The following is a 20,282-nucleotide window of genomic DNA, read 5'->3' on the forward strand; positions in this document are numbered from 1 at the left end:
CTGTCACTACCTTTGGAATGGGTGGGTCGTAATTGCCCACTCACTTAAGTTTTGTCCACTGCATTCCAGAATAGCAATAGCATTTAGACTTATATACTACTTCATAGTGGTTTTACAGCCCTCTCTAGGCGGTTTACAGAATCAACCTCTTGCCCCCAACAATCGGGGTCCTCATTTGACCCATCTCGGAAGGCTGAGTCAACCTTGAGCCATTGGTGAGATTTGAACTGCTGAACTACAGCTAGCAGTTAGCTGAAGTAGCCTGCAGAAACACCAGCCTGAAGATGACGAGTGGGACCTCGTCGAAACGTCGCCAGAAATTTCCAAATCCCACACGGGAAGAAACCCGAATATATGGATCAGGTCTGGTGGCTCAACTGTTAATTCTCTGCCTTACAAGGCAGAAGCTGCCAGATCGAATCCCAGTAAGGGTGTGGCTAGCTGATGAGGCCAGAACAAGGCCGAAATGGTACCATCCTAGTCTCCCTTAATTTTAAAATTTCAGCTAAAAACATTTGATACATATATATATATATATATGTGACACATATAGATAGAATTGTCGGCTATCAATAAAATTAACTGCCTTGGAAATGGCCCTGGGTTGGGCCGAGAGGCAAATAAGGAGCTGTGATGTTCCTTCAATACACCAGGGTGATTCGACACAAAAATATGTAACCTTTCCCTGGTGCAGAGCTGAAGGGATTGGATACTGTAGCCTAGAGGATAATTCTCTGCCTTACAAGGCAAAGGTTGCAGGTTCAAGTCCCAGTGGGTATGGCTAGCTGATGAGGCCAAAATAAGGCTGAAATAGATCTATCCTAGTCTCCCTTAATTTTCAAATTCAGCAAAAAAACATGTGACACATATAGATATAGATATATTTATTATTTAATCTACCTACCTACCTATCTATCTATCTATGTATCTAACTATCTATCTATCTATCTAATTTTGTCCAATGCACAATAATACACAATGAAGGTTATAGAGGTTATACTCGAATAAAATATATTAGAGAATAGAAGTGAAAATTTAGAAATAGAATATATCAATTGGAGAATAGAAGGATATTATGAGAGTAATATAAGAAGAATAGAATAGATGAATAGTACCGGTAGTTACGATATATGGGATGTAGGAGAGACAATAAGGGGACGGAAGGCACGCTAGTGCACTTATGCACGCCCCTTACTGACCTCTTAGGAATCTGGGGAAGATCAACTGTGGATAATCTAAGGGTAAAATGTTGGGGGTTAGGGGATGACACTACGGAGTCCGGTAATGAGTTCCACGCTTCGACAACTCGATGACTAAAGTCGTATTTTTTACAGTCCAATTTGGAGCGGTTAATATGAAGCTTGTATCTGTTGCGTGCTCTTGTGTTGTTGCAGTTGAAGCTGAAGTAGTCGTTGACAGGCAGGACATTGCGGGGTGGGGGGGGGGGGAAGAAGGAGGAAAGGAAAGTTGTGAGCAAGGAAGGCAAAAGAGCCGGCTTTATATAACCAGGAGCCCCCTTTCCTCCCCATTCATTAATTAAGCCTTCCGAAGGCACCTTCTGCAGTTGCCAAGCAACTGCCATAGTAGTTGTTAAATCCTGCCACTTTTTATTAACCCTTCGGCCCTGGGTAAGTTGGCCGTCCTCTTTGAGTGCTAATGCATTGTGCATTAGCGCTTCACTTGGGGGGTGAAGCCCGGCGCTGCGCCCCCTTCCCCACTCCACTTGAAAGTGGGGAGGGGGATAGGGAGGTGGGTCGGGGTGCCACGGAACAGGCAAGGCAGCCTTGCAAGGGGCTTGGCCACCCGCTTCCGGTGTTTTTTTGGGGGGGGGGCTGGTTTCCCGGCATCTAGAAAGCATCTATCCAGGGGCAAAGATCCTTCCGCTTCTGTTGATAGAAGCGGGCGAGAGAGATTCCTCAAAACAAGATTCCCGGGAGGTTTCAAGCTGATAATGAGCGGAAGGAGGCATGAGAGGAGGAGAACCACATGTGGCGGCTGGAAAGGGCTCCCGATAGCCCTGCGTGAAGTCCATGGAGCATCTTCGAAGGGGCATTGTCCAAGCGGGTTGAGAAGATAAGCCTTGAGGATGTTTGGGACTGACACAATCCAGCCTCTTTCTTAGAAGGATCTGTTTTGCAGCTGGTGGTACCAAGGCACATCTGGTGGTGCAAACATCCCATTGATTTATTATTTTATTTATTTGTCAAACAGGGACCGCCTTCTGCTGCACGAATCCCAGCGACCAGTTAGGTCCCACAGAGTGGGCCTTCTCCGGGTCCCGTCAACTAAACAATGTCGTTGGGCGGGACCCAGAGGAAGAGCCTTCTCTGTGGCGGCCCCAGCCCTCTGGAACCAACTCCCCCCAGAGATTAGAACTGCCCCCACCCTCCTTGCCTTTTGTAAGCTTCTTAAAACCCATCTCTGCCGTCAGGCAAGGGGGAATTGAGATTCTTTCCCCCTTAGGCCTTTACAATTTATGCATGGTATGTTTTGTATGTATGCTTGGTTTTATAATAAGGGTTTTTAATTGTTTTACTATTGGATTGTCACATGTTGTTTTATCACTGTTGTTAGCCGCCCCGAGTCCACGGAGACGGGCGGCATTCAAATCCAAATTCCACGAATTATTCGTTCGTTCGTTCATTCATTCATTCGATTTAAGGGGCCGCCCTTTTCCAAGTGGACTCAGGGCAGCTTGCAAGAGTAAAAAACAATAATAAAGTACAAGGATAAAATACAGTAAAAATAATAAACATTATTTATAAACAACAAACAAATAACAATAATAAACATTCATTCTTCATAGCAGGTGGCCAGAGCAGAATATAATGCTCAAAGGCCACAGGCCTGTCAACAGAGCTGTGTTTTAAGGGCCTTTTTAAAGGCCACGATGGAGGAAGCCACACCAATCTCCGGGGGAAGTTGTTTCCATAGAACTGGAGCCACCACAGAGAAGCCCCTTCCCCACAGCCCTTATACTATTTCCTGTGTTTTATCTTAGGATGGATCTATGTTTATCCCAGGCATGTTTAAATTCAGTTCCTGTGGATTGACCAATCACGTCTGCTGGAAGTTTGTTCCAAGCATCTAGGACTCTTTCAGTCAAATAATATTTTCTCACGTCGCTTCTGATCTTTCCTCCAACTAACCTCAGATTGTGCCTATTATGTCCTGCGCAGAGACTAAGCAGAGGAAGGCTTAGTATTACAGGTTGTTGTGATTGGCTAGTTGTTCGTCGGGTGCTAGGGCGGCAAAGATCTCTCACCCGATTGGTTGTTACCTCAGCCGGAGTTAGTATATAAACACCGGCACTTGTTATGGCTGGATCCTCATCTGTTTTCTGTTGTGTTGAATTCTAATAAAGACTTGATTGCCGACTCCTGCCTCCGACTATTACAGTGCCCCCTTGTCCTTTTGTTCACTTTCCTATTAAAAACACCCCTCCTGAACCTTATTTAACCCTTTCACGTATTTAAATGTTTCAATCCTGTCCCCCCTGTCCTCCAGACTGGACAGATTGAGTTCACGAAGTCTTTCCTGATCGGTTTTATGCTTAAGACCTTCCACCATTTTTCTAAACCCTCTTTGGACCTGTTTGATTTTATCCGTATCTTTTTCTAGGCGAGGTCTCCAGAACTGGACACAGTATTCCACATGGGGTCTCACCATCTTTTCATCAAACCAATGTCGTTGTTTGTCCAACTTTTCTTGTTGTCGTCATTGTTCCTTCTTCCTCACAACAAGCTCCAAAAACGAGAACGAGGCTGTCTCTTTTGGGAGCAGAGAAGGATCTTGTAATCCTGGCAATTTTCTGCAAAGTTCCACGGCCAAAATCCTCTTGCATGGCCAAAAGTCGACCCCATCCCACCCACCTCCTCCGCTGCCTGCAAACCCCCTGTGCCTCAACGCCGATTTCAGTGCCAAGCCAGGAAGCTGTCAGTTCCTATTGCACACGGGCGGCAGAGTCTTATTAAAACCGCCTTTCTGAGCAAACGAGGGCCACTGTTTGCCCCCAGCATGGGAAAAAATTAGAAAGATTCTCTGCTTCTTCTCGGGGCCTTTTGAGTTGGCCCCTTGCACCAGCTGGGTCTCTCAAGGAGGCCAACAAAAGAATTCTGTGGATGGTTTTGGCTGGAATCCACGTCGACCGTTCGGAAGGTCAGAGGTCAGGCTGAACTCCCATTGATTGTGCCTCCCCCCACCCCCCCAGGACAAGCTGTAAGAAGTCCAGATTCAGAAGTTTTTCCTCCTCTAATCCCTCCAGATATTCCTGAGCCTTCCACGTGTTTCTGCTTAAAAATATATATAAAAAATATGTAACCCTTCCCTGGTGCAGAGCTGAAGGGATTGGGTACTGTAGCCTAGAGGATAATTCTCTGCCTTACAAGGCAAAGGTTGCAGGTTCAAGTCCCAGTGGGTATGGCTAGCTGATGAGGCCAAAATAAGGCCGAAATAGATCTATCCTAGTCTCCCTTAATTTTCAAATTCAGCAAAAAAAACATGTGACACATACAGATAGAATTGTCGGCTATCAATAAAAATTAACTGCCTTGGAAATGGCCCTGGATTGGGCCGAGAGGCAAATAAGGAGCTGTGATGTTCCTTCAATACACCAGGGTGATTCGACACAAATATACAGTATGTAACCCTTCCCTGGTGCAGAGCTGAAGGGATTGGATACTGTAGCCTAGAGGATAATTCTCTGCCTTACAAGGCAAAGGTTGCAGGTTCAAGTCTTAGTGGGTATGGCTAGCTGATGAGGCCAAAATAAGGCCGAAATAGATCTATCCTAGTCTCCCTTAATTTTCAAATATCAGCAAAAAAAACATGTGACACATATAGATAGAATTGTCGGCTATCAATAAAAATTAACTGCCTTGGAAATGGCCCTGGGTTGGGCCGAGAGGCAAATAAGGAGCTGTGATGTTCCTTCAATACACCAGGGTGATTCGACACAAAAATATGTAACCCTTCCCTGGTGCAGAGCTGAAGGGATTGGGTACTGTAGCCTAGAGGATAATTCTCTGCCTTACAAGGCAAAGGTTGCACGTTCAAGTCTCAGTGGGTATGGCTAGCTGATGAGGCCAAAATAAGGCCAAAATAGATCTATCCTAGTCTCCCTTAATTTTCAAATTCAGCAAAAAAACCATGTGACATATATATATATATATATTCGTAGATTTTCAAGGGTACAGGTATGAAGGTCTTGGCATATTCGGGTTTCTTCCCGTATAGAATTCAGAGATTTCTGCCGACGTTTCGACGAGGTCCCACTCGTCATCTTCAGGCTGGTGCTTCTGTCCTTGTTCTAGGATGAACACAGAACACTAGAACAAGGACAGAAGCACCAGCCTGAAGAACCAAATAGTATACAGTATTTTGGATGTTCAGTCATAGTAAATAGAGAGGGAAATTGTACCTCTTTGAGGCCAGGAGAGGCCAGGCACCCTAACCCGAACCCAAACCCTTGACCTGAGTGACATCAGGTTGGTCACCTTTAAGCCACCCTGTCACATGACCGTCAAGCCACTCCTAACCGGTCACATGGCCAGCAAGCCACACCCACAAATAAGCCACGCCCACAATAAGCCCTTCATTGCACCTGGGGTCCTTCAGGAGTGGGCGGCATACAAATTTAATTAATAAATAATAAATAAACAAATTAAAGGAGACTAAAACATGTGAAGAACGCTTGCAGGATTGGGGAGGGGAAATGTGATAGCAGTCTTCCAATATTTCAGGGGCTCTAACAAAGAAGAAGGGGGTCAATTTATACTCCAAAGCAACAGACGACAGGACAAGTAACAACGGATGGAAACTAATCAAAGAGAGAAACAACCTGGAATTAAGGAGAAATATCCTAATAGTGGAAGACAATTAACCACTGGAACAGCTTGCCACCAGAAATCGTGGAGCAGGAAGTATGATTGGGTTAATCAAAAAAAAATAATTAAAAGTTTAAATATCTATAATACAGTCAAATCTCTCACAACTGGAAAGCATATAGTAGGGGGGGGGGTTTAAGCAATCTTGTTATTCCTTTCGTTTACTAGATATACAAAATAAAATTGTTGTTTAGCAATTAATTTTGGACAATTTATGATTTAGGTATTATGATTGAAATTAATAAAGATTAAGATATAGATAACAATACATAACATAGCAATGTAAAACTGGTAGGCTCATAAAATTAAATAAAATAAAAAAGCTGTAGCAATAATGCCAACGGATTTTTTGGCAAATGTGTAAATTGTTGAGTGTTTAAGACTTGATATATAACGGTAATTACAAACGATGATACTTATATGTCTTCATAAATTGTGTTTTGTTTTATGGTATTTGTGTATTTTTCTGAATGTAAATAATCGGACCAGAATATCTCCAGGACTGTCTTCTGCCACACAAATCCCAGCGGCCGATAAGGACCCACAGAGTTGGCCGTCTCCGGGTCCCGTCAACTAAACAATGTCGTCTGGCGGGCCCCAGGGGAAGAGCCTTCTCTGTGGCAGCCCCGGCCCTCTGGAATCAACTCCCCCCAGAGATCAGAACTGCCCCCACCCTACTTGCCTTTCGTAAATTGCTTAAGACCCACCTATATCGCCAGGCATGGGGGAATTGAGACATCTCCCCCAGGCTTATAAACTTTATGTATGGTATGCTTGTGTTGTATGTTTTTTAAATGATGGGGTTTTTTAAATACTTTCTTTTAATATTAGATTTGTTACATAATAGAATAGAATAGAATTTTATTGGACACACAAGGAATTTGGCTTGGTGCATATGCTCTCAGCGTACATAAAATAAAATATACATTTGTCAAGAATCATGTGGTACGACACTTAATGATTGTCATAGGGGTCAAATAAGCAATGAAGAAGCAATATTAATAAAAATCTTAGGATATAAGCAACAAGTATATTGTTATATTGTATATATATTGTATATTGTTATTATTATTGTTGTGAGCTGCCCCGAGTCTGCGGAGAGGGGCGGCATACAAATCTAATAAATTACTATTATTATTATTATTATTATTATTATTATTATTATTATTATTAAAGACTTTTTTTTTAAAAAAAAAACTGTGGGCACTCCATCACTGGGTGTGTTTTTTTAGAAGGGACGAGACAGTCACTTGTGTGAAATGGTGTAGGTTCTCCTGCTTGAGCGGGAGGCTGGACTAGAAGACCTCCAAGGTCCCTTACAGCTCTGTTCTGATTGAATAGATAGGGAGGCATCCGGAATTTTGAGTTGGACTCAACTCTCTACCCATGAATCATCACCGCAACGTGGCCATGAGCCAAGCACCCAACAGTGTTAAATAACGGCAGCTTTACTGACCCCAGAGATATATGCAGGGGCCCCTAAAGTTCAACAGCCCATCTTCCTTAGCCGTGGAGTTCCGGGTAAAGATAGAACTGATGCAACTGAGAATAAATGAGCTCAACGCTGATAAGGCTTGTGTCAGGGTCTCCTCCCCTCTTGAGATGCCACAGCTGTAGGCCTTCTTCAGAAGCCCAAATGAGAGAGAGAGAGAGAGAGAGAGAGAGAGAGAGAGAGAGAGAGAGAGAGAGAGAGAGAGAGAGAGAGAGAGACTCGTTTCTCCTACCCAACATCTTTTCCCAGCCCCACCTCAGAAATTTCACATTGACTGTTTCTGCCCACCAGTAGCTGGGGCTGATGTGTGTTTGGAAATGTGTTTGGACATTGACAAGGAGCAAGAGATAGCCATGGACTTGTTGAGAGAAGGAAATCACCCATGTAGAATTCGAGATGCATTTGTGTGAGGAAGAGGAGGAGGGGGAGGAGGAAGAGGAGGAGGAGGAAATGAAGAACTGTGGGGTCCTTGATGTTCTCTCAGCTTAGTGATTTCCGTGGAGACATTTCATGACTCCCTCAGTGCTGGAGGAAGTGGTGTGTGTGAGGAGGAGGTAGAAGAAGAGGAAGGGCAAGGAGAAGGGGAGGAGAGGAGAAGGAAGCAGAAGAGGAAGAGAAAGAGAGGGGAAAGAGAAGGAAGAATGAAGAAGAAAGGAGAGGAGGAGGAGGAGGAGGAAAAGGGGAGGAGGAGAGGAGGAAGAAGAAGACGGAGAGGAGGAGAAAAGGAGGGAGAAGGAGGATGAGAAGGAAGCGGAAGAGAAAGAGAAAGGGAAGAGAATGAAGAACGAAGAAGGAGGGAGAGGAGAGAAGAGGAGGAGGAACGAAGAAGGAAGGAGGAGAAGGAAAAGAGGAGGAGGAGTGGAGGAAGAAGAAGAGGAGGAGGAGGAGAAAGAGGAGGAGAAAATGGAAGAGGAAGAAAGAAGAAGGAGAAGAGGGACGAAGAGGAGGAGGAGAGGAGGAAGAAGAAGAGGAGGAGAAGGAAGCGGAAGGAGGAGAAATGGAGAAGGAAGAGAAAGAAGGAAGAAGGAGAAATAGGAGGAGGAGAAAGAGGAGAAGAAGAAGATAATAATAATAATAATAATAGTAGTAATAATAATAATAATAATAATAATAATAATAATAAGAAGAAGAAGAAGAAGAAGAAGAAGAAGAAGAAGAAGAAGAAGAAGAAGAAGAAGAAGAAGAAGAGGAGGAGTAGTTTGGAGAACTTCTCCCTATCTAAAGTCACACTCTGGAGGAAAACAGGAGGAAAGAACCCTATTGACGCAGTTTGAATTTTCCAAAGAAGATCTAAACCCAAGAAATAAACGAATCAATAAACAATACAGCAAATTAAGACTACGGCTGTACGCAATTTTTGCACGCCTGTTGTTGAGTTTGCTCGAAAGGTTAAAGCCGGGTGCCTTATGCTGAAATGAAACGTAAATGTTCTGGGAGGGAAGAGGGTTTTTTTTATTTTATTTTTTTGGTCAAGTTATTGCCTTGATAAGTCGAGATCAAAGGAAGGGCGAACAAAAGAACATTTCTGTTATTTGGTGGCAGGGAATGCAGTGAGCCTTTAAGGGGTGAGTTACTCTCTCTCTCTCTCTCTCTCTCTCTCTCTTTTCCCTGTCCAGATAAATCAGGCTGTGGAGTGAGGAGATGATCGGAAATGAACAAGACCCTCTTAGAAATGCCGGATTTGGGATAAATGAGCTGTGGAGTAGATCTTAAGGAATTACAAAACTTGCAGAAGTTGGCTTTCCAGGCCAACAACAGTAAGGAGGCAGGAAAGCCGACACATGACCCCTGCAGCTACCAGCTGGTTAACAAAAAATATCTTATGCATTTAAAATCATTGGTGCCTCACTCAACAGTAGTAACTGTGAAAGAGATCTAGTGGGCAACCATTTAACCCTGCTAATCAATAAATGAAACCGAGGTCATAACTCCCTTTATAATTTATGTATTATATTATTATTATTATTATTATTATTATTATTATTATTATTATTATTTATTTATTTATTTATTTATTTATTTATTAGATTTGTATGCCGCCCCTCTCCGAAGACTCAGGGCGGCTCACAACAGCAATAAAAACAATATAACAGCGGAACAAATCTAATATTAAAAACATATAAAACCCTATCATTACTTAAAAACCAAACAGCAACATTCATACCAAACATAAAACAAAGTATAAAAAATAACCTGGGGGGAAAAGTGTCTCAACTCCCCTATGCCTGGCGGTATAAGTGAGTCTTAAGTAGTTTACAAAAGACAGGAAGGGTGGGGGCAGTTCTAATCTCCGAGGGGAGTTGGTTCCAGAGGGCCGGGGCCACCACAGAGAAGGCTCTTCCCCTGGGGCCCGCCAAACAACATTGTTTAGTCGACCGGACCCGGAGAAGGCCAACTCTGTGGGACCTTATCGGTCGCTGGGATTCGTGCGTTATTTGTGTTTGTTTATTTATTAATAAATAAATAAACAAAGAAAGATGGTTAAAGGAGTCTAAAACAGATGAAGAACGCTTGCAGGATTCGGGTGTGTGTAGTCTTTAGCGAGAAGAAGGACTAGGGGGGGAACGGTATAGCAGTCTTCCAATATTTGAGGGGCTCCTCAAAGGCCCTCATAACTTTGAACCATCCCAAATGTCGTAACTCGAGGACAGCCTGTGTGTAATTTTTAAACTCAGCTTTGATTTCCCTGAAGGGATTAAGGGAGCCCAGCTCCAAAAGAGAAGCCCTCAAATATTTATTCCGATGCATTTTAACTCCCTTTAAATTGATCTTACGTGGTATTGTGTGTTTCCTCCCAAGTTTGCATCAATATTTTAAACGCTGCACCCCGGCTGCCCTGTTTGGCTTCGCGTCTCACAACACCGCAGAGCTGTGTATTTTCCCGCAAACACATCCCTTCCAGGGAGAATAATCAAAACAAAACGGCGGTAGTTTGAAGTTTCCTTGCAAAGAAAGCTTGTGTTTGTATGTGTGTGTGTTGTGTGCGCGTGTGTATGTGCGTGTGTTTGTTCTTTTCCTTCCTCCAAACAAACGAGTGTCACAATTGGTATCAATGCCCCACTGCTGTTAAGAAGAAGAGGAAGAAGAAGAAGAGGAAGAGGAAGAAGAGGAGAGAGGAGAGGAAGAAGAAAAGGAAGAGGAAGAGGAGGAAGAAGATAAGAGGAGAAGAGAGGAGGATGAGGAGGAGGAGAAGTGAGGAGGAGAGGAAGAGGAAGAAGAAGAGGAAGAGGACGAAGAAGATAAGAGGAGAAGAGAGGAGGAAGAAGAAAAAGAGGAAGAGGAAGAGGAGGAAGATAAGAGAAGAGAGGAGGAGGAGGAGAAGAGAGGAGAGGAAGAAGAAGAGGAAGAGAAAGAAGAGAAAGAGGAGGAAGAAGATAAGAGGAGAAGAGAGGAGGTAGAGGAGAGAGGAGGAGAGGAAGAGGAAGAAGAAAATGAAGAGAACGAAGAAGATAAGAGGAGAAGAGAGGAGGAAGAGGAGAGGAAGAAGAGGATGAAGAAAAAGGGGAAGAGGAAGAGAAGGAAGAAGATTAGAGAAGAGAGGAGGAAGAGGAGAGGAAGAAGAGGATGAAGAAAAAGAGGAAGAGGAGGAAGAAGATAAGAGGAGAATAGAGGAGGAGAGGAGGAGGAGGAAGAAGAAGAAGAAGAAGAAGAAGAAGAGGAAGAAGCGGAAGAGGAAGAAGCGGAAGAGGAAGAAGCGGAAGAGGAAGAAGAAGAGGAAGAGGAGGAGGAAGAGAAGAGAAGAGAGGAGGAAGAGGAGAGGAAGTAGAGGAAGAAGAAGAGGAAGAGGAGGAGAAGAGAGGAGGAGGAGAAGGAGAGGAAGAGGAAGAAGGAGAAGGAGAAGGGAAGAGAAAAAGGGAGGAGACGGAGACTTATTCCCAATTCCGACTGCTTGTAGAAAAGAAAGCTATGCACAGTCAGAACGCATTCAAAATCCCGGTATTTCAATGGCGGTCGTAAGTCGCGGAGTAAGCTGCACTCTCGTTAAGTTCTCCAGTATCCAAATGCTCAGGATAAGTCGTATACTTTTAATGGCCAGAGAGGTGAATTTCATATTCAGCCCTGGATTTCAGAGAGAACGAGAACACCGGCGTTTGCAAAGCAAATTGCCTGTGGACCATTCCTATAAATTAACTCGGCGGTGGGTGGAAAATCACCCGAAGAGGATTTTAAGAAAGGCTGCAGGTATTAGAAACAGAGATTTCGCAGCCTGGCGCCTATTCGGTGTTCTCCCATGCCCTCTGCTGCTGGAAGAGGAGAGCCATGTGCCTTCCCAAGCTCCTAAGAAAGTCAATCCATGCACAAAACAAAACGAGCTGTGCAAAAAGTTCCGGGGAAGATGGACCTTGAAGGAAACAGGAACTTTAGTTTGAGGAAGGTGGCGGTGTTACCCAAAATAAATCACATAGAAACAGAAGATTGACGGCAGAAAAAGACCTCCTGGTCCATCTAGTCTGGCCCTATACTATTTTCCTGAATTTTATCTTAGGGTGGATCTATGTTTATCCCAGGCATGTTTAAATTCAGTTCCTGCGGATTTACCAACCACGTCTGCTGGAAGTTTGTTCCAAGCATCTACTACTTTTTTAGTAAAATAATATTTTCTCACCTTAGAAACATAGAAACATAGAAGACTGACGGCAGAAAAAGACCTCATGGTCCATCTAGTCTGCCCTTATACGATTTCCTGTATTTTATCTTACAATGGATATATGTTTATCCCAGGCATGTTTAAATTCAGTTACTGTGGATTTACCAACCACGTCTGCTGGAAGTTTGTTCCAAGGATCTACTACTCTTTTAGTAAAATAATATTTTCTCATGTTGCTTTTGATCTTTCCCCCAACTAACTTCAGATTGTGTCCCCTTGTTCTTGTGTTCACTTTCCTATTAAATACACTTCCCTCCTGAACCTTATTTAACCCTTTAACATATTTAAATGTTTTGATCATGTCCCCCCTTTTCCTTCTGTCCTCCAGACTATACAGATTGAGTTCATTAAGTCTTTCCTGATACGTTTTATGCTTAAGACCTTCCACCATTCTTGTAGCCCGTCTTTGGACCTGTTCAATTTTGTCAATATCTTTTCGTACGTGAGGTCTCCAGAACTGAACACAGTATTCCAAATGTTGTCTCACCAGCCCTCTATAAAAGGGGATCACAATCTCCCTCTTCCTGCTTGTTATACCTCTAGCTATGCAGCCAAGCATCCTACTTGCTTTTCCTACCGTCCGAAGACACTGCTCACCCATTTTGAGACTGTCAGAAATCACTACCCCTAAATCCTTCTCTTCTGAAGTTTTACCTTGCTTCTGATCTTTCCCCCAACTAACCTCAGGTTGTGCCCCCTTATTCTTGTGTTCATTTTCCTATTAAACACACTTCCCTCCTGAACCTTATTTAACCCTTGAACATATGTCTTGATCGTGTCCCCCTCTTTCCCTTCTGTCCTCCAAACTGCATAGATTGAGTTCATGAAGTCTTTCCTGATAAGTTTCATGCTTAAGACCTTCCACCGTTTTTGTCACCAGTCTTTGGACCCATTCAATTTGATCCATATCTTTTTGTAGGTGAGGTCTCCAGAACTGGACACAGTATTATTCCAAATGGGGTCTCACTAGCCCTCTATACAGTGGGATCATAATCTCCCTCTTCCCGCTTGTTGCAAATCATAGTTGCAAACGATGGCAGTCCAGGCTCTGCTAAGAGCAAGACCCTCTTGCAATACTGCATTCAGTTTTGGTTGTCTCGATATTTAAAAAAAAAGAAAATGTGGAAACTCTAGAAAGAATGCAGAGAAGAGCAACAAAGACGGTAAGTGGCTTGGAGTTTAAAATTGCTCTGCCTCAGCTACAGACCAGAGAAAAAGTAGCAGCCACTCAACTTTGTTCAATCCTATATTTAGAAACGTAGAAGACTGACGGCAGAAAAAGACCTCGTGATCCATCTAGTCTGCCCTTATACTATTTTTTGTATTTTATTTTAGGATGGATATATGTTTATCCCAGGCATGTTTAAATTCAGTTACTGTGGATTTACCAACCACGTCTGCTGGAAGTTTGTTCCAAGGATCTACTCCACTTTCAGTAAAATAATATTTTCTCGTGTTGCTTTTGATCTTTCCCCCAACTAACTTCCGACTGTGTCCCCTTGTTCTTGTGTTCACTTTCCTATTAAAAACACTTCCCTCCAGAACCTTATTTAACCCTTTAACATATTTAAATGTTTCGATCATGTCCCCCCTTTCCCTTCTGTCCTCCAGACTATACAGATTGAGTTCATGAAGTCTTTCCTGATACGTTTTATGCTTAAGACCTTCCACCATTCTTGTAGCCCGTCTTTGGACCCATTCAAAGACGGGCTACAAGAATGGTGGAAGGTCTTAAGCATAAAACGTATCAGGAAAGACTTAATGAACTCAATCTGTATTGTATATTTAATTGATTAACCACTGCTAATAAGCTGGCTTAATGGTGTTCACACACAAATAAATCTTAAATCGGTCTTTATATGGCCTTAACAGCTGTCCTAGGTTTATAAAGTCAGAAAGCAAAGATAAGTCATGAGTCCTGGATATTGTCAGGAGTTAGTACATCCTCAGGTAATATTACAATGCAGGAAAAACGGTCCGTAACTACGGCAATGGCTGATGTAAGCAATAATTAGTGTGTAATCATAGGTTTACTAATTGTATCGCAACCTGATTGGTTGGGAACTATATAAAGGAAGGATACACCCTTGCATGGGTGTGGCAGTTGTAACAGTTGTAGTTTTTGTGGTAGTTGTAATAGTTGTGGTAATTGTAGTAGTTGTGGAAGAGCCGAGGCGGCGCAGTGGGTAGAGTGCGGTACTGCAGGCCACTAAAGCTGACTGCTAGATCTGCAGGTCAGCGGTTCAAATCTCATCACCGGCTTAAGGTTGGCTCAGCCTTCCATCGTGGGTCAAATGAGTTTTGTTTTGTTTTGTTTGTCTGTTTATTTATTTGTTTGGAATAGAATAGAATAGAATAGAATTGGCCAAGTGTGATTGTTCACACAAGGAATTTGTCTTGGTGCATATGCTTTCAGCGTACATAAAATAAAATATACATTTGTCAAGAATCATGTGGTACGACACTTAATGATTGTCATAGGGGTCAAATAAGCAATGAAGAAACAATATTAATAAAAATCTTAGGATACAAGCAACAAGTTACAGTCATACAGTCAACATGGGAGGAAATGGGTGATAGGAATGATGAGAAAAACTAGTAGAATAGAAGTGCAGATTTAGTAGAAAGCCTGACAGTGTTGAGGGAATTATTTGTTTAGTAGAGTTTATTTGATTTATTTATTTGATTTTTATTCCGCCCTTCTCCTTAGACTCAGGGCGGATTACAGCATGTTAGCAATAGCACTTTTTAACAGAGCCAGCCTATTGCCCCCACAATCGGGGTCCTCATTTTACCCACCTTGGAAGAATGTAATGGTATTATGATTAGTGTGTAATATTAATGATATTGCATACCTTGTAAATAATACCTTTAAAATAGTGGTCTGTGTTATTGTCTGAACAACCACCACTGCCACATGTACTCTGTTTGGGAATACAGTATTCTAGCATTGGTTAAGCCCAGTGTGGAATGCTAACACACAGATCTCCAACCTTGGCAATGCCAGAAATGGCAAACCTTTCTTCCCTAGGGTGCTGAAAGAGCATGCATGCCTTCTGCTGCACGAATCCCAGCGACCGATTAGGTCCCACAGAGTTGGCCTTCTCCGGGTCCCGTCGACTAAACAATGTCGTTTGGCGGGCCCCAGGGGAAGAGCCTTCTCTGTGGCAGCCCCGACTCTCTGGAACCAGCTCCCCTCAGAGATTAGAACTGCCCACACCCTCCCTGCCTTTCGTAAACTCCTTAAAACCCACCTTTGGGGGAATTGAGACATCTCCCCCGGGCCTATAAAATTTAAGTATGGTATGTCTGTGTGTATGTCTGCTTTAATAACAGGGATTGTAATGTTTTCTTCTCTTTTTCTAATCGTTAAATTATTAGATTTGTTATGAACTTTTTTCTATTATTGTTGTGAGCCACCCCGAGTCTATGGAGAGGGGCAGCAATCAAATCAAATCAAATCAAATCAAATCAAATCAAATCAAATCAAATCAAATCAAATCAAATCAAATCAACCAACAAACCAACAAACCAACAAATATTGCGCATGCACGAGTGCCCACACCCATAATTCAAGGCCTGGGGAGGATAAAAACAACTCCCCTGCCTACCGGAAGCCCTCTGGAGGCCGGAAATGCCCTGTTTCCCTACATCTGGTGAACCCAGTAGGCTCATGTTTCACCCTCCCCAGGCTCCAAAGGCTTCCCTGGAGCTGGAGGAGGGTAAAAAAGCCCTCCCCCTTACCCCGGGAAGCTCTCTGGAAGCCAAAAACGCCCTCCCGTAGCCTCCATGTGAGCCAAAAATCAGCTGGCCGGCACACACATGGAAATTGGAGATGGCTTGCATGCCAGCAAATATGGCTCCACATGCCACCTGTGGCGCCCGTGCCATAGGTTCGCCATCACTGGCAATGTTAAGACTGATGGACTTCAACTCCCAGAATTCCCCAGCCAGCCTACACTGTATCCACCCTGCAACCATGGCTGGCTGAGGAATTCTGGGAGTTGAAGTCCATCAGTCTTAAATTGGCCAAGGTTGGGGACTCGTGTTCTAGGAGGAGGAGGAGGAGGAGGAAGAGCAAATTCTGGCTTACCTTAAGATACAGAAGCAGGTCTTGGCCCCCGAGGACAAACGGCAGAAGCCGAACCTCTGTTTGCTGTCGATATCTGTGAGGACAAATGTGAAGTTCTGCCCCACCTGTCCCACCATGAGGCTGGAAGTGAAAAGAAGGAAGGGGTTAATGGATAGCCCGTGGCCTCCAGTCTTTAAACCAAACTTGGCAAATCTTGAAGACTTCGGCTCCCAGAATCAACCAGGCTGAAGACGTGTGAACTTCAGCTCCCAGAATTCCCCAGGCTGAAAACATATGGACTTCAACTCCCAGAGTTCCCCAGGCCGAAGACTTGTGGACTTCAAATCCCAGAGTCCCCCAGGCTGAAGACTTGTGGACTTGAGCTCCCAGAATCCCCCAGGCTGAAGACTTGTGGACTTCAACTCCCAAAATCCCCCAGGCTGAAGTTTTGTTGATTTCGGCTCCCAGAATTCCCCGGGCTGAAGACTTGTGGACTTCAAATCCCAGAATCCCCCAGGCTGAAGACTTGTGGACTTCAGATCCCAGAATCCCCAGGCTGAAGACTTGTGGACTTCAAATCCCAGAATCCCCCAGGCTGAAGACTTGTGGACTTCAGCTCCCAGAATCCCCCAGGCTGAAGACATGTGGACCTCAAATCCCAGAATCCCCCAGGCTGAAGACATGTGGACCTCAAATCCCAGAATCACCCAGGATGAAGACATGTGGACTTCAAATCCCAGAATCCCCAGGGTGAAGACTTGTGGACTTCAACTCACAGAATTCCTCAGGCTGAAGATTTGTGGACTTCAGCTCCCAGAATCCCCCAGGCTGAAGACTTGTGAACTTCAAATCCCAGAATCCCCAGGCTGAAGACATGTGGACTTCAGCTCCCAGAATCCCCCAGGCTGAAGACATGTGGACCTCAAATCCCAGAATCCCCCAAGCTGAAGACATGTGGACTTCAGCTCCCAGAATCCCCCAGGCTGAAGGCATGTGGACTTCAAATCCCAGAATCCCCAGGGTGAAGACTTGTGGACTTCAACTCACAGAATTCCTCAGGCTGAAGATTTGTGGACTTCGGCTCCCAGAATCCCCCAGGCTGAAAACGCATGGACTTCAACTTCCAGAATCCCCCAGGCTGAGCCCTTGTGGACTTCAACTCCCAGAATCCCCCAGGCCAGGGGTAGGCAAAGTTGACTCTTCTATGACATGTGGACTTCAACTCCCAAAATTCCTGAGATAGCATGATAGACTCAGGAATTCTGGGAGTCGAAGTCCAGAATTCATAGAAGAGCCAGCTTTGCCTACCCTGCCCAAGGCTTAAGACTTGTGGACTTCAATTCCCAGAATGCACCAAGCTGAAGACTTATGGATTTGTGGACCACTCCATTCCATTCCTATTGTTAATTCTATTTCATTTCTACATTATTCTATTTCTAAATTATTCTTTCTATTCTATTCTATTCTTTCTATTCTATTATTCCTATTCTGTTATTCCTACCCCTAGCTCCTAACCCTATTCTATTCTATTCTATTAACATAGAAACATAGAAGACTGACGGCAGAAAAAGACCTCATGGTTCATCTAGTCTGCCCTTATACTATTTTCTGTATTTTATCTTACAATGGATATATGTTAATCCCAGGCATGTTTAAATTCAGTTACTGTGGATTTACCAACCACGTCTGCTGGAAGTTTGTTCCAAGGATCTACTACTCTTTCAGTAAAATAATATTTTCTCATGTTGTTTTTGATCTTTCCCCCAACTAACTTCAGATTGTGTCCTCTTGTTCTTGTGTTCGCTTTCCTATTAAAAACTCCTTCCCTCCTGAACCTTATTTAACCCTTTAACATATTTAAATGTTTCAATCATGTCCCCCCTTTTCCTTCTGTCCTCCAGACTATACAGATTGAGTTCATTAAGTCTTTCCTGATACGTTTTATGCTTAAGACCTTCCACCATTCTTGTAGCCCGTCTTTGGATACGTTCAATTTTGTCAAAATCTTTTTGTAGGTGGTCTCCAGAACTGAACACAGTATTCCAAATGGGGTCTCACCAGTGCTCTATACAGCGGGATCACAATCTCCCTCTTCCTGCTTGTTATACCTCTAGCTATGCAGCCAAGCATCCTACTTGCTTTCCCTACCGCCTGACTGCACTTTTCACCCATTTTGAGACTGTCAGAAATCACTACCCCTAAATCCTTCTCTTCTGAAGTTTTTGCTAGCACAGAACTGCCAATACAATACTCAGATTGAGGATTCCTTTTGTCCAAGTGCATTATTTTACATTTGGAAACATTAAACTGCAGTTTCCATTGCTTTGACCATTTATCTAGTAAAGCTAAATCATTTACCATATTACACACCCCTCCAGGAATATCAACCCTATTGCACACTTTAGAGTCATCGGCAAATAGGCAAACCTTCCCTACCAAACCTTCCCCTATGTGACTCACAAACATATTAAAAAGAATAGGACCCAGAACAGACCCTTGTGGCACACCGCTTGTAACCCGTCTCTGCTCAGAATACTCGGCATTAACAATAACTCTCTGATGTCTATATTTTAGAAACCAAGCCAGTGGAAATTTTCGGTTCAATTTCCTCTCCCGCGACGGCTCAAACAACATTCTGGAGTCACCGCTGGGTCCTTTCCTCCCTGGCGGAGGGGGGGGAAATTACATCTCCAGTGTGCAGCGAGCACGGAGTGAATAGTAGAAAAAGCGACGACTGGATAAAAGCCGCGTAGGTACGCCAGGGCCCTGTAATTAGTAAAGGATACAACTCCTAGCAGCTTGATTCCTCTTTCCTAAATAACAGTTTGTTTTATACGCTGGGAGGAGCTGTTTACGTGCAGCCGGAATTTCCTGAATGGCGTGCGGAGAGGGGGAAACGCAGAATGTGTATTTTAATGTGTTTGGCAGCTTGGCTGGGTCTTTCCATGAAAGCTGCCTTCCCCCAGCATGGGAAAATTGCAGCCTTGATTTACCCATGGGGGCGGGGGCTGGGGGAGACCCTCACTTTGGGCCCTATAGAAGAGCAGAGGGGGGTTCGAAAGACTATGCACCCAAGGGGAGCTGCAGGTTGCTGGAGAAAGAATTGAACGCCAACCACAGGAAGCCTTCAAGTTGGGAGGGGTTTTTTCCTACAATACACAACCTTTGCATGGTTCTCATCCCCACTGCAACTCTTCACTCTCCTCCCCAAAAGATGCAACGGAGTGAAGCTGAGAGAAACACCATCCAGCTCAGGTTTTCCAAAGCCAAGTAGGTTTTTTCCCACCATGACGTTTTTCTCTGAGAGCAACCATCTTTTTCGTAAGCCCTTCAGATGTTCTTCTTCTGCCCACGGAAGGTTGCAAAGGCTTAGCCTGGACGCAGAAGACTCCCGTTCTGCCTGCCCAATTTCGGGAGGGTCCCTCCTCATCCCTGGCAATCTGAGTGGGCCACTTCTTCAAGGTGTGGTGGGTTCCAAAACCATTCCATTCCATTGCTGTTGCTATTCTAGGTCTACATTATTCTATTCTATTATTCTATTCTATTCTGATTTCTCTTTTCTTCTCTTCTATTCCAATTTTTCTTCTCTTCTGTTACTGTCTTCCTTTCTGTTATTCTATTATACAGTGTTCCCTCGATTTTCGCTGGGGATGTGTTCCAAGACTGCCCGCGAAAGTCGAATTTCCGTGAAGTAGAGATGCGGAAGTAAATACACTATTTTTGGCTATGAACAGTATCCCAAGCCTTCCTTTAACACTTTAAACCCCTAAATTACAATTTCCCGTTCCCTTAGCAACCATTTAGATTATTATGCACCTTGTTTATTTATTAAAGTTTATTTTAAAAAATGTTTTTTAAAGGCAGACGAAAGTTTGGCAATGACATATGATGTCATCAGGCAGGAAAAACTGTGGTATAGGGGGGGGAAACCGCGAAGTATTTTTTAATTAATATTTTTGAAAAACCGTGGTACAGACGTTCCACGAAGTTTGAACCTGCGAAAATCAAGGGAACACTGTATTCTGTTATCATAGTCTATAATTCTACTCTACTCTAATTCTCTTCTACTCTAATCGTCTCCTGCAATTCAATTTTATTCTATTCTATTCCAATTTCTATTCCATTGTATTCTATTCCATTCTATTCTATTCTATTCTATTCCATCCCATTCCATTCTGTAATTTT

General features: G+C 43.6%; 1 protein-coding gene across 2 annotated transcripts in view; it reads right to left on the reverse strand.

The window, feature by feature from the left end:
• Positions 1-20,282, reverse strand: part of DENND1A (DENN domain containing 1A) — a 235,816-nt gene that overhangs the window by 132,017 nt on the left and 83,517 nt on the right. For both annotated transcript variants that reach the window (XM_070758843.1, XM_070758844.1), the window contains exon 5: positions 16,119-16,238. In XM_070758843.1, coding sequence (XP_070614944.1) covers positions 16,119-16,238 — 120 coding nt within the window. The remainder of the gene's footprint in view (positions 1-16,118; positions 16,239-20,282) is intronic.

Source organism: Erythrolamprus reginae, chromosome 8, assembly GCF_031021105.1.
Source record: "Erythrolamprus reginae isolate rEryReg1 chromosome 8, rEryReg1.hap1, whole genome shotgun sequence".
Lineage (NCBI taxonomy): Eukaryota > Metazoa > Chordata > Lepidosauria > Squamata > Dipsadidae > Erythrolamprus > Erythrolamprus reginae.